At 58.8% G+C, this 11,870-nt stretch overlaps 1 protein-coding gene across 7 annotated transcripts in view; it reads right to left on the reverse strand.

Annotated features, from left to right (window-relative positions):
* The window catches only part of KRT80 (keratin 80), a 28,266-nt gene extending 17,267 nt beyond the window's left edge, over window positions 1-10,999 (reverse strand). For 5 of the 7 annotated variants that reach the window (XM_088026081.1, XM_088026079.1, XM_088026078.1 and 2 more), the window contains exons 1-3: window positions 9,794-10,999; window positions 5,561-7,736; window positions 5,012-5,413 (exon numbers count right to left, since the gene is read on the reverse strand). In XM_088026081.1, coding sequence (XP_087882207.1) covers window positions 5,012-5,413; window positions 5,561-5,851 — 693 coding nt within the window. In that variant the 5' untranslated portion in view covers window positions 5,852-7,736; window positions 9,794-10,999. Of the gene's footprint in view, window positions 1-5,011; window positions 7,737-9,793 lie in introns of all 7 variants that reach the window. The other 2 variants (XM_088026083.1, XM_088026084.1) reach the window with 2 other exon arrangements.
* Window positions 11,000-11,870: the final 871 nt, after the last annotated feature.

Here is an 11,870-nt window from a genome sequence, read left to right on the forward strand (position 1 = left end):
GGCTCCGAGCCCAACCACTGCACGCTGTCAGGATCCCTCTTGAATCCTCTCCTGCCCTCCACCCAGTCCAGCCCAGGGCAGCCTGGGGGGCCCCCTGCCTCTGCCCAGGCTGCCTGTTCTCTCCAGGCTCCAGCCTTCCTCTGACTGTCCTTTCTACCAGCCCCGTCCCTCCCCGTTTGCGCTCCCAGCTCCCCTCCTGCAGGAAGCCTCCAAGAATCAGAGCTCAAGGGCACCCTGCTGGCTCACTGGGGGAGGGTGGGGCGGAAACGTGCAGGACGCTTGACCTTGGGGTTGTGGGTGGGTTTGAGTCCTACACTGAGTGTAGAGATTATGGAAATAAATAAACTTAAAAAAAAAAAAAGAAAAGGAAAAGAAAAAGAATCGCAGCTCAGAAGAAGCGCCCCCCCCCCTTCCTTAGGAGGTCCTCAGTTTATCTGCTCCTCACTTGTCCGGACCTCCCACCCTCCCCGTCAGTTGGGGAGCCACCTGCTCTCTTCTTGGGATCCCTACCACTTGGTGTCCACGTCAGGGGCAGCTGGGAGAGACGGCTGGGGCCTGGCTCCTGGGCAGGCTGTGGTCACAAGGGTGCTGTGACAACCAGCCCCGGGATGTTCCCCAGGCCGCTGGCTGCCCCCTGCCCGCCCCCTGCCCGCTGATGGCACTAGCTCCCGCAATCACGGCTGAAAGAGCCAGAATCATAGCCAGGAGCCTTTCGGGTTTGTACCTGGTTTGTACTCTTCATCTACAGAGGGTGAGGTGAGGGCCCAGGGCGGTCAAGGGACTTGGTGGCCAAGCTTCTCGGGCAGGCCCATCTGATGGCTGCTGCCCACTCTGGACCTTAATGGACTCCCCGTTTCTTTTGAATTTGGGGTCCCTCCTCTTTCTTCCTGTCCTGCCCACATTCTTGGGTTTTCCTGTGACGCCCTACCATCCTTGAGAAGTCCCCTTTGACGTTTGCAGTAGACAATGCCACCAGGAACCCTGGGCCATGGCCTTGTGGGCTTGTCATCGCCCTGCTTCGCTCCCATTTGTGCTGGGACGTTCAGCTCACAGCCAACCTAAGCCTGCAGTCCTGCTGTTGTCACAGCCAAACAGGTTCCGTAGGGATGGCAGTCAAGAGGGTGTCTGTCCTACCGGTGTGTGTGAGAGGGATCTCTGGTGGGGGAGATCCTTGCTCACTCCACCTTCCTTCCATTTTGACAAGCCAGGGCCCTGTGTTTACACTGAGGGTGAGGTGAGAGGGGAGATGTGAGGCTCCCTCCTCCACCCATAAGCAACAAAACACCCTTTACACCAGGAAGTCCTTCCCTTAGTCTCACCTCAGTTTCCTATGCTTCAGTACCAGCCGCTGGGAGATGGTGTGCTTTTGGCTAGCCAGTCCAGCCAGAGAGCACTTTTGGTTGTGAGACATGGGGCAGCCCTTTCCCCTGCTGCCGTGTGTGTGTGTGTGTGTGTGTGTGTGGGGGGGGGGGGTAGTTTATTGTTGTCTCAGTGGGTGGGGATGGAAACTCAACCCCATCCAGGACCTTCCCAGCACAAGGCTCCTCCCTCTCCGGAACAAAGGACCAGGGAGGGCCCGGTAAGCAGTTAACTGCTCTAACCGGTCAAGGCTGCTGATCACTCACCTCCTAGCCCCCTTCCTCCCGCTTCTGGCTGACCCCCTGCCCTGAGATCATCGGCAGCCCTCTAGGAGGGGCCTCAGAGAGCAAACCCCTGGTCTACCTGCCGCCCATTTTACAGGGGAGGAAACTGAAGCCCCAGAAACACAGAACTCACTGTGACCCAGCCCCACCGCCCGGCTGAAAAGCAGGGCCAGCCCAGGGTGGGGAGAGATGTGCTTTCTGTATTGGGAAGGGGGCAGCCCCAGGCGGCTGGAGCTCCTGGCTGGGGGCTCCCTGGGGAGGGAGGCCTCAGACCCCTGGCCCACAGTCCCCGGCAGTGACCCCTGGGGCATGGGGGGTGGTTGTGGGTTATCAAACCCTCCTGCCAGCAGGCGCCCACTGCATGGTGGTTCCGGTGACTTCCAGAGGCCGCACAGGCCCACGGGAAGACATTGTGCCCATCCCTCTGTCCCCGGGCCTTTCACCGCCCCCCTTAGGTCCCCTTTTCACAGCCTCCTCAGGTGGGCTGCTGGCAGTCCTTTCTCTTGTCCCATCTCCATCCCGTCTGTGGTCTGCATGTGCCTCTGCGGGATGGCACCGCAGCCTTCTCCCGGCCTGCCTCAACCTCCCCTCCTACTGCTGCTACTCTCTCCCCCTCCTCTCAGGGCTGTGCCCCTACCCGCGTTGCCTCTGGCATGAGCTCGGGCCCGTTTACAGAGCAGGAGCAGAGCAGGAGCAGAGCAGGAGCAGAGCAGGAGCAGAGCAGGGAGGCGGAATCTGAAGCTCAGAGAGGGTAAGTGGCTTGCTCAGGGAAACACAGCCTGCAGAGGGAAGAACCAACACGGCTCCAGGGACCTGACTCCTGGGGGTCAACCCCCCACCCTCCTCCTCCTCCTCCACTTCCTCCTTCTCCTCCTCAGTGTGCTCTGATTTCTCTTGGTGCCTCAGAGGGCTTAGAGGGGACAAGGAGTTGAAGGGCCCCAGTCTGTTTCTTCTCTTTGCCTAGAGCCCCCCAGGCCTGCACTGGTTATGGCTTCTCGCCCCTGGGCCCATACAGTTCTTTCTGGCCCCGTGTGCCACTGCTACCCATGAAGTTCTTCCACCCTCTTCTCAGGCTCTTCTCAGGCTCCTGCCTGCAAGGGGCCAACTAGGTTCAAGAGCTCCCCAGGCTGGGCCCGTTTACGATATTTTTTTATTTAACAAACAGAACCCACCTGGCACATGGTAAGTGCTTTTTAAAAGCTTTTCAAAAATTATCCCATTTGATCCTGACCAACCCATTACATGGATGCATACTGAGAAGCAGAGAGGTCAAATAATTTGCCTGAGATTAAACAGCTGGTCAGAGGTGGAACCCGGATTCAAATCCAGGAATGGGGTTTTTCCCTCGGGCCCTTGGAGACTTTACAAGGAGACAGGGAGGACATAAGTTAACAGATTGAGCTAACGACCTTCTCTGTAGGGTTGGTGGATCAGCTGGGGCTTTTTGGCCCCAGCGATCAGGGTCCCCAAGAGGTGGGCGCCCATGGCTCCGTCGTCCTACCCTGAAGAGCATCTGTCTCAAGGCCAAGGCTCTAGGGTTGGGAGGCTCCAGTTCCGCTAAAGACCTCAGAGCGTGTCACCCTGGCCCCCAGGCACCAGACCCCAGCCCCTTGAGCCCCCTCCCTGTGCCTACATATCTTTCCTGTCCCCAAGGCCAAGGCACAGGGTGATATCAGCCCTGGTGTTCAGAGAGAAAAGCCACCCATCCCGAGTCAAATTACATAGCTCATGAAGTATTCCTTTTAAGGGATTAAAGCGGTTTCGAGAGGAGGTGGCTCTGCGGGGACCTGCCTCCCAGGGCAGCAGGCTGTTTTCCTATAGGGCACACAGCCCAGAGGTGCAGGGGGCGCTGCACAGCCGGCCGGGGCCAGGGCTGGGGCCGGGGGAGGGAATGCGCCACCTCAGTGGATGGTTGTCCTTCTCCAGCTGTCATTTCCCTTCCTCATGCCCCTATCCTGGTCACACCCTGGGTGCGGGTGCAGGAACGCTGGTCTGGGCACATGAGTTGGGGGGAGGGGAAAACAAACCCATAGACCTGACTTCAAGTCCAGACTGTATGCCTGGTGGTAGTGTGACCTTGGGCAAGACACTTAACCTCTGGGATGCTGTCTCCTCATCTCTACAGTAGGAGAAATAGTCACTGGGGAGTGTGGCCGTGTAAGCCAATGACACACATTGGCAAAGTTCCTGCAGAGAGCTGGGCACAAGCAGATGCTCCATACGTGTTACCTTCTTCCCTCTGCCCCTCTCCACGGACACCCCCCTTACGGGGGACCCTAGCAACATTCAGGGGAACACCAAGGCAGGGGGACAAGTGCGGACAAGGACTGGGGTGAGGGCAGAAGGATGGGGCTCTGGTGTACTGAGTAGGAGGGAGAAGTTGAGTTTTCCTCATCTGTTAAATGGGCATACTAGGACTTCTTTCATAAGATTGTTGAGGGAAACTGAGGTAAATATGTAAAGCATCCAGTATGGTGCCCGGCATATAGTTAGCAGTTAATACAGCCGTTACTATTATGATCCTTGTTTCTGGGCAGGGCAGGGGGGCAGACCTGGGAGGGCCGATCTGCAGAGGTCTCTTGGAGGAGGTGAATGAGGAGTGGGCTCGGGAGGTGGGCAGGACTTTCTCAGAGCTCTTGAAGCCAGTGCCCTGGGGCGGAGGTGGACGGGAGTGCCTCACACCAGCATGCCGGCCACGGCAGTGGGGTCTAGGAAGTCTGGGTGCTGGGGACTCACTCCCTCTCTCATGAGGGTGCTGGGGAGTCCTGGCTGCCTGTCTGCTTCTGACTCGCAACACCGATTCTCTACATTCCTATCTCCTGACATGCTACTGTGGCATCCCTAATCCAAAGCCTCCTTCTGGAGGACCCAGGTGCCCCTTTGGCCCTGCTGGTACTTCTGACCTCTGGAAGCTGAGCAGGGCCAAGGCCTGGAAAGGAGGGCGGACCCTTGGGAGCTCATCTCCTCCGTCCACCTGCCTTGGAGTCGGACGGCAAACCATATCTCCATCAGCCATTCCTATGAGAGCGTATCCTCCTGGCCACACTTGGAGCTCCTCCCTAGTGTCCACCTAGGGGGACAGTGACCCCAAGCCATGAAGCCCATTATTACCCAGACATCCCTCAGAGCCATCCCGGCGCCTCTTTCTCCCCCAGTGCCAGGATGGCTCAGGGACTTCCCTCGCCAGCTCTCCGTTCAGAGCTAGCCTGCCGGCTCCTCATTGGCTGGCGGCAGGGGTGGGGCATGATGCTCCAGGAGTACAGAGCTCAGCCGCCTGCCCAGCTCTGAAGGTCCCTAGCTTTCAGTTATCAAACCCTTCTGCCAGCAGGCGTCCTACTTCAGGCGCCACCCCCCCTACTTCAGCTCACCTTGCCGATCAGGGAGGCAAATTTATCATTGAGGACCTTCATCTCCTCCTTCTCCTGGGTCTTCTGCTGCTGAATGGCTGGGTCCACTTTGAGGTCCAGGGGCACCAGCAGGCTGGGGTTCACGGTTACCTGGGGGATGGTACCAGCTGCCTCGCAGCCTGTGAAGCTGCGGGAGCTGAAGCCTGGCCCGGGGGTCCCGCAGCTGCCCCATCCCGAGGTCCCAGGCCGGGGGCCGCCCGCAGGGGTCACCTCACAGCTGCTAAGGCTGCTGAAGCCAACGACGCAGGAGCGGCAGGCCATCGCGGCCCCCGGGCCCGGGACGCGGGAGGGCACGGGGGTGTGAGTGAGCCTTGGTGGGGTGGCAGGCAGCTGGCTCTGGTCGCAGGCAGGGCAGGCTGGGGACTGAGGAGCAAACACCTGTCCTACAGTGCTCATTAGCTCCAGGAGGGCGGGACGCCTCGCAGCCCGACCAACCTGTTAGATGATGCGATGCTCCTGCCCCTCCCCCCGGCACCACGCACACATCTCCTCCCTGGGCCTGAGACTTGCCTGCTTGAGGGGGCTGTTCACAGGCCCCCATATCGAGCTGGGTCTGGCTCCAGGGAAGGGGGGGCGAGGCTGGGCTGGCTGGCGGGCTGCGTGGGGGTGCGGTGGTGGCAGAGCAAGAGCAGACCCCAGGAAGAGGGAGAGAGAGGCGCGCGCGAGAGCACCTCTCACCGCAGACCTCACTGCATACCTGAAGGCTGACGTATCTGGGCTCACATACTTCTGGAAAAGATGAGGCAAGCGCAGGCCGTGTGCTCCCAGAGCGCAGGGCAGCCGTCCTGGGCGGCATGCCATCTGGCACTAGGAAACAACACCTTTTTATTTATCTTCTAGCTGCCTAAGAGTCTCCCTGGCTTATCTCTTCCTGTCTTTCCCCCTTTCTCTCCCTCCTTCCTTCCTTTGACCTCGGGTTTATTGAACACCTACTAGCACATCCCACTGTCTCAGAGGCTGGAGAGGAAATAGATGGCCAAGACCAAGAGCCCTTGGCTTTGGACAAGGGAGACTTGGGCTCCAGACTCAGCCTGGCTGCTCGCTGCTGGTGTGACCTCAGGCAGGTTAGCTGACTTCTGTGTCAAGGATGGAAATGCTCCCCACCAACCCCCCGGCCATGGGAGTCAGTGTATGCACAGAACTTAGTGGAGGGCAGGGCACGAAGCCCTCGGTAAATGGTGGCTAAGACCCGGGGCCTGCCTGTGGGGGAAGGACAGGGCTTGCGTGCAGCTCTTCCTCAAGGGCTATGGGAAAGGGCCCTTGACCCCCATCCACCCCCTTCCCTCCTTTCCTCTGTCCTCCCTTCTCTTTCCCCTGTTTCATCTTAAGAAATGAAGGATCTATAGAAAAGCTGCCAGGTGGTTCCCACAGAGCCTCAGGTGGGGCGGCAGAAGGTTCAGTGAGCCCACAGTGCCCCCTCCACCCCACCTTCCATTGGTTCTGGGGGCCCCTCTCTCTCACTCCCGCAGTCACTCGCTCTCTGGGGCCTGCTCTTCCTTCCTCCCTGGCCTCATGACCCTGGATACTCTTGCCCTGGCCAGCTGGCCCTGTGTGCCCTCCCTGGGCCTGGCATGCCACTCTGGGGTGGTGGGGCCACAGCAAGGAGAGACTCAGGTGGTCAGGGGTGGAAGAGCTCTCGGCCCCTCTGGGACCGGAGGAAGAGACAGGCTGGAGATGGGGAGCCACTGCCCCAATCACATGGCCCAGTCCAGGCCTCCCGCCTCCCAGGCCAGCCCTCTTTCCCACATAGTGGGTACTTCTGGCTCCCCAGGGCACAGCAAGCTGTCCCGAGGCCGTGACTGTATCTTGAGCCCGAGTCCCCAGCCTCAGGTACTTCTGAGTGACTGGGTCACTGTGATGGTGTCTGTGTCCACCACTTCTGACACATGCTTCCCCATTCTCCACCCACCACCCATTGCCTGGCCCACCCCAGCCTCTCAGACCTGGTATCTGGATGGCATGTGGTTCACCTCAGCGGCCTACCCTCCCCCACCCCGGCCGCCCCTGCGTGCTCTGTGGGGACAGGGGAGGCAGGCAATGGCTGACATGTCACGTATGTCCCCGATGCTTTATCTGGATTAGTTCCCTTAGTTCTTATGACACTCAAGGTGGACAAGTTAGTTCTCATCAGCCTCAATTTACAGAGGAGGAAACTGAGGCTCAGAGGGAGTTAAATGCCTTTCTAAGGTCAGATCGTTTATCAGGGATAGATTTGAACGCAGACTGTTGGAGTTATGAGCCCTCCCTCTTATCTTAGCCTCTAAGCCTGGAGACCCCGGAAAGGGCAGTGGGGACACAAGAGGAACTGTCTTCTCACTGTCTGGGGCTTGGCTCCACCTCCTCATTTTCTTTGAGCTGGATGCCCCAATTCTCAAAAGCGCCTCTGAGTAACTGAAGTCTGCCGTTTCTTGCTGACTTGTGCTGACGTCTGTCAGCAGCTGAGTTGTAACAAGTCACAGTTAATGGCCGAGTCCCCGGCTTCATGGCCGGCATGCCAGGGCCGTCTCTGGGGCCCCCGAGCACTGCACGGCCTTCCTTGGGGTGGCTGGGCCTCTTGGAGGCATGGAGGGCATGCTGGCCTGGGGCTCTGGCTGGAGGTGGGACGTGGGTCCTGCTGTCTTTGCTCTGGCCCCGCAGTCTCTCTTGGGTGCAGTCCTGGAGGTGTCTTTGGCTGTCACAGCTCCGGCTGCCAAACAGGAAGGGCAGCAAAAAAGCTCTGAACACAGCTTCTGGCCCTCCGCATCCCCCGCCTCTCCCCCTTCCCTCTCTGAGCTCCACCCACACCAGCCTCTAGCCCCACACTGACATCCTTGGGGGCAGGGGGGCAACTGTACAGGCCCCTGCCTCTCCAGCCTCACTGAGGACCCGATGTGACTGTCACCTGGCCTTGGTTAGGAGCCCAACTACCTAGGGTTTTTAAGCCTCCCAGGGATCAGGAAGCCTGGCATGGCGGGGCGGCGGGGGGGTGGTGGTTGGGAGAGGTGAAATGGAAGGTGGGCAGAATTTTCAGTCTCTGTGGGGATGTTCAGGTACCTGGACAGTCTCCACACCCCTCCTAGATGTACTCACAAACCTGCTTTGGGTTTTAGGTGGGGCGTGAGCTTGGGTGACCCCAGCTGGAGACAGCATCTGGATGTCCCAGGCCCCTCTGGGATTCCGGAAGCCTGTCCCGGTTGGTGCTTACATGGTCCAGGGACAGAAATCTCAGTCCCCCTCCCTCTACCTTGAGCCTCCCTCCTTTTCCCCTGGTCTCCTGGAACTGGTGACAGATGTAATTCTGCTCCTCCAGGAGTCAAGGGCTGGCTGGAGATAGGGCATGGGGGTGGCTCAGGCCGGGCTGTCCCACAGGACCCCTGAAATGCGTCCTCAAAGAAGCAAAGGGGGGTTTTCTCATTTTCTCTGCTTCTTCCTTCCTTCCATCTCTCCGTGGCACTCCCTCCCAACCTCAGGTCTGTCTCCCTCTTTGTCATCCACCTCTTCTCTCTTGCTTCCCTGCCCACCCATTGTGCTCAGAGTGTCCTGCCCACTCAGAGTCCAGGCGCAGGGCTCCTTTGCCTCCTCTCAGCCCTGGGGAGGACAGGTGTCTGAGTTGGCCCACACAGGCTGGCTAGGTGGCCTTATGGGGATGGCATCATGTGTCACAGTTTCAGTTTCTGCTCTATGCTCTGCTCCCCATTTGGCCCGAGGCCTGGCCCTTGGAGCCAGCAGGCCTGGAATAACTCAGAATAGCAATGCATAGTTGCTGGATGAATGTTCCAGTGAACACATCTTAGCCCAGCTGGGGCTCTGGGGCGGGATGTGGCTCTCGGGGAGACAGGCAGGGACTCTCTGTGCAGGGAAGAATCTTCGTTTCACTCCATGGCCTGGTGGGAAGGTGAGGTCACTCCTCCAGGAAGACTTCCCAGATGAGCCTGCTCAGGTTCCTGTTGGTGTCTCTTCCTTTCTCCCAAAGGCACATCCACATCTATGTGCACTGAGTCAGGGCCCTCTTGCCTGATGAGGCTAGAATCTCTGACCTCCTTTCTCTGGACTGTCCCTTTGAGCGGGCCTGTCCTGAGGCTGCAAGAGGGAGGCCCTGCCCTGTGGCAGGTCTCGGGAATGGGATGACCTAGGCTCTGCGCAAAGGATTTCTGAGAGCTCCAGAGCTGGGGGTTGGGGAGCTGCGAGTAGATTTGGGAGGGGCAAGGGCCAAGAAAGGGGACCTAAACAGCAAGGATGGAGAAATTAAAACAATGCCTGTTTACGCCTCCTTCACATGCCAGGCAGGCTACAGAGACCCGAGAGAGGCCCTGACCTGTGTGAGGGTGTCTGGGATACCCTCCCAGAGGGGGCAGGGAGCAAAGATTTGAAGGGAGGGGAAGAGCTGTCCAGGAAGGGGGGGAAGGCTGTTTCAGGCTGAGACAGCAGCAAGAGCTGTGGCGTGAGGGATGGCGTGGGGGATGGTGGTAATGATAACAGCCACTATTACTGGAGTTCCAGAGGTGCCACGAAGCTCAGAGGAGCAGTGACTGCCTTGGGGGCCCAGGGAGGCTGCATTCAGGGCATCTCATTACTTTGCGTGAAGTCTTTCAGTGGCTCCCTGTGGATGATGGGATAAAGTCTAGAAGATTCCTTGGGACATCAAACAAGATCCTTTGCTCCCACTGCCCTTCTTCTTCATGTCTCTTCTCCTTCCTACCCTCCTTCTCCCCACGGCCTCTGCCAAGTTCCACCCCCACCACACTGGCCCCATTTCCCCCAAACCTGCTGAGCGATGCCATGAGTCCGTGTTGGAGAGCGCAGGTGTGGAACATTTCCATCCTCAAGTATGATTCTACTGGACGGTGCTGCCCTGCCAGTAGGCATCTGAATGGGCCAGGAGGCTGCAGATTCCTTCAGGCTGGGAAGGGGTTCAGGGGACGCTAGCAGGGCCGCATGGTGGTGGCGGAGCCCTGAACCTGGGCACGGGAGACCTGGTTTCTGGTATGGGTTCTGTCACTCGCCAGCTGTGTGGTTTGGGGCCACCTGTTTGGCCTCTCTGGGCCTCAGTGGCTCTCAAATTCAGTTGTATAAGCTATGTGGACAATTGCTGTTTTTTTAATTAAAAGTTTTTTTTCCCCTTCCATTTTGTTCAACGAATGTTCCTCAAACTGTTGTCAACTCCCTCGCTCTGCTGGGTGAAGCGAGGTTCTCGGCCCATCAGTGTGCTGGAGAGGTCAGGCAGAGTTGTGGGTATTCTATAATGAGGGCAGGCCTCGGGGGCCAGGGAGAGGTGAGCATAGGCTAATTACACTTTCCTGCCTTCATAGCACTTAACCTAATTTGTAATTATTTGTTGTTGGTTGTTTATTTGTGCCTGCCTCCCCTGCCAAGCTCTGTGAGCACAGGAAGTGTGTGGTGGTTTTGTCCCCTCGGTGTCCCAGTGCCTGGCACATAGTGGGGGCTCGATGACCATTTCTGGAAGCTGGCTCCAGAGCCCCTGTCCTCCAGGACCTCGCTGCCTCCTTGCCAGGCTGAGCTGGGCTGACTGGGATGGGCCCATGGGTTCACGTTTGGTTCTCTGCCTGGGGTGTCTCACATCCCACCATGGCTTGACTCCCAGACGCTTGGCTTCTTGTCCCTTCGGTTCCCACTCAGCATTGGGCAGAAACTCTGATGCCCTCCCGCCAGGCCGAATGCCTTAGGTGGGCGAGAAGATCGATGGTCCTCCCTGCAAAAGAAAGAGGCAGAAAGAAGCCTTCCTAAGCTGGCAGAAGCTCCATTAGGCCTCGGGTTTGGTCAGACATGCATTTGGGGCAGAGCAGGGATGAAGCCATAAACTCCCCAGTCCTGCCCTTGCTGTAGGGTCTGAGGGTGGGATACATGGCCGTAGGTTCCCCTGGTCCCGAGGGAGGGGAGGCCTGGCCTGCCTGGGGAACCCCAGCCTGTGTCTGGCTGTGTGGGTGCTGGGCTCATGCAAGTGGCATTTCCGCATGGTTGCCGGGCCTGCTTCTGGGTGGAGAGGAGCAGGAAGAAGAATTGCACAAAGGGAAGCTGGTGGGAGGGCCCTGCTTCTTCTGTGGCTCACTGCCTCCCAGGGAGGGCCAAGGGGCCCCTTGGTTCCCTGGGGAAAACCCGGCCCTGTCACCTGCCGTCTGCTGCCCCCAGCAACAGGGGTCTTGGTGGCCTCCCCTCACTCCTGTGCCACCCACCGTGCCTGGCCCTTCCACCCCTGAGGACACTTTCTTCCGACAGCCCTCTGTCTGCTTGGAGCCTCACCCTGCCACCCAGCCAGCTCCCCCTCCCCATGGGAAGTCTTCCCCAATAGCCCCCTCACTTGCCCTCTGAGCCAGAGACCGCTCAAAAGCAGCCTTCTGGATGGCAGGACTTTGACCACTGCTCTATCATCAGTGGCGCATAGTAGGTGTGCAAGAAATAGCTGTTGAACGAATGCACAGCGTGCCCTCTCTTATTTAGCACTTGTTTCTCTGGCTCACTTGGGCAAAGGTTTCTTCCCTCTCCCACTGGACAAGCTCTGGAGCCCTATTTCCTCTCCTTCGAGTGCCCCCACCCCCCCCAGCGCAATCCTGGTCACCGGAAGAAAGCCCCCCCACCCTGTCTGCCCCTGCCTGTCTGTGCCTTCACTCAGGAACTGCGTTCTGCATCTCTCCTTCGTGCCCTTGCCCATCGCCTGTCGCTGTGCTGAGCTGTGGGGCCAATACAAAGACAAAGGAGGCAGGGTGGTGACTTGGCTGTTCTCCCCCCACTCTGGGACCCCCACTGCCTCCCCGGGGCCAGTGCCTTGTGGACTCTGGAATCTTCCCCTTTAGCCCCTGCCACCAGGCCTGCTGCCCGGCTGGTT

Source organism: Eumetopias jubatus, unplaced genomic scaffold, assembly GCF_037043125.1.
Source record: "Eumetopias jubatus isolate StellerSeaLion01/CBP00866 unplaced genomic scaffold, mEumJub1_p1.0 scaffold_8, whole genome shotgun sequence".
NCBI lineage: Eukaryota > Metazoa > Chordata > Mammalia > Carnivora > Otariidae > Eumetopias > Eumetopias jubatus.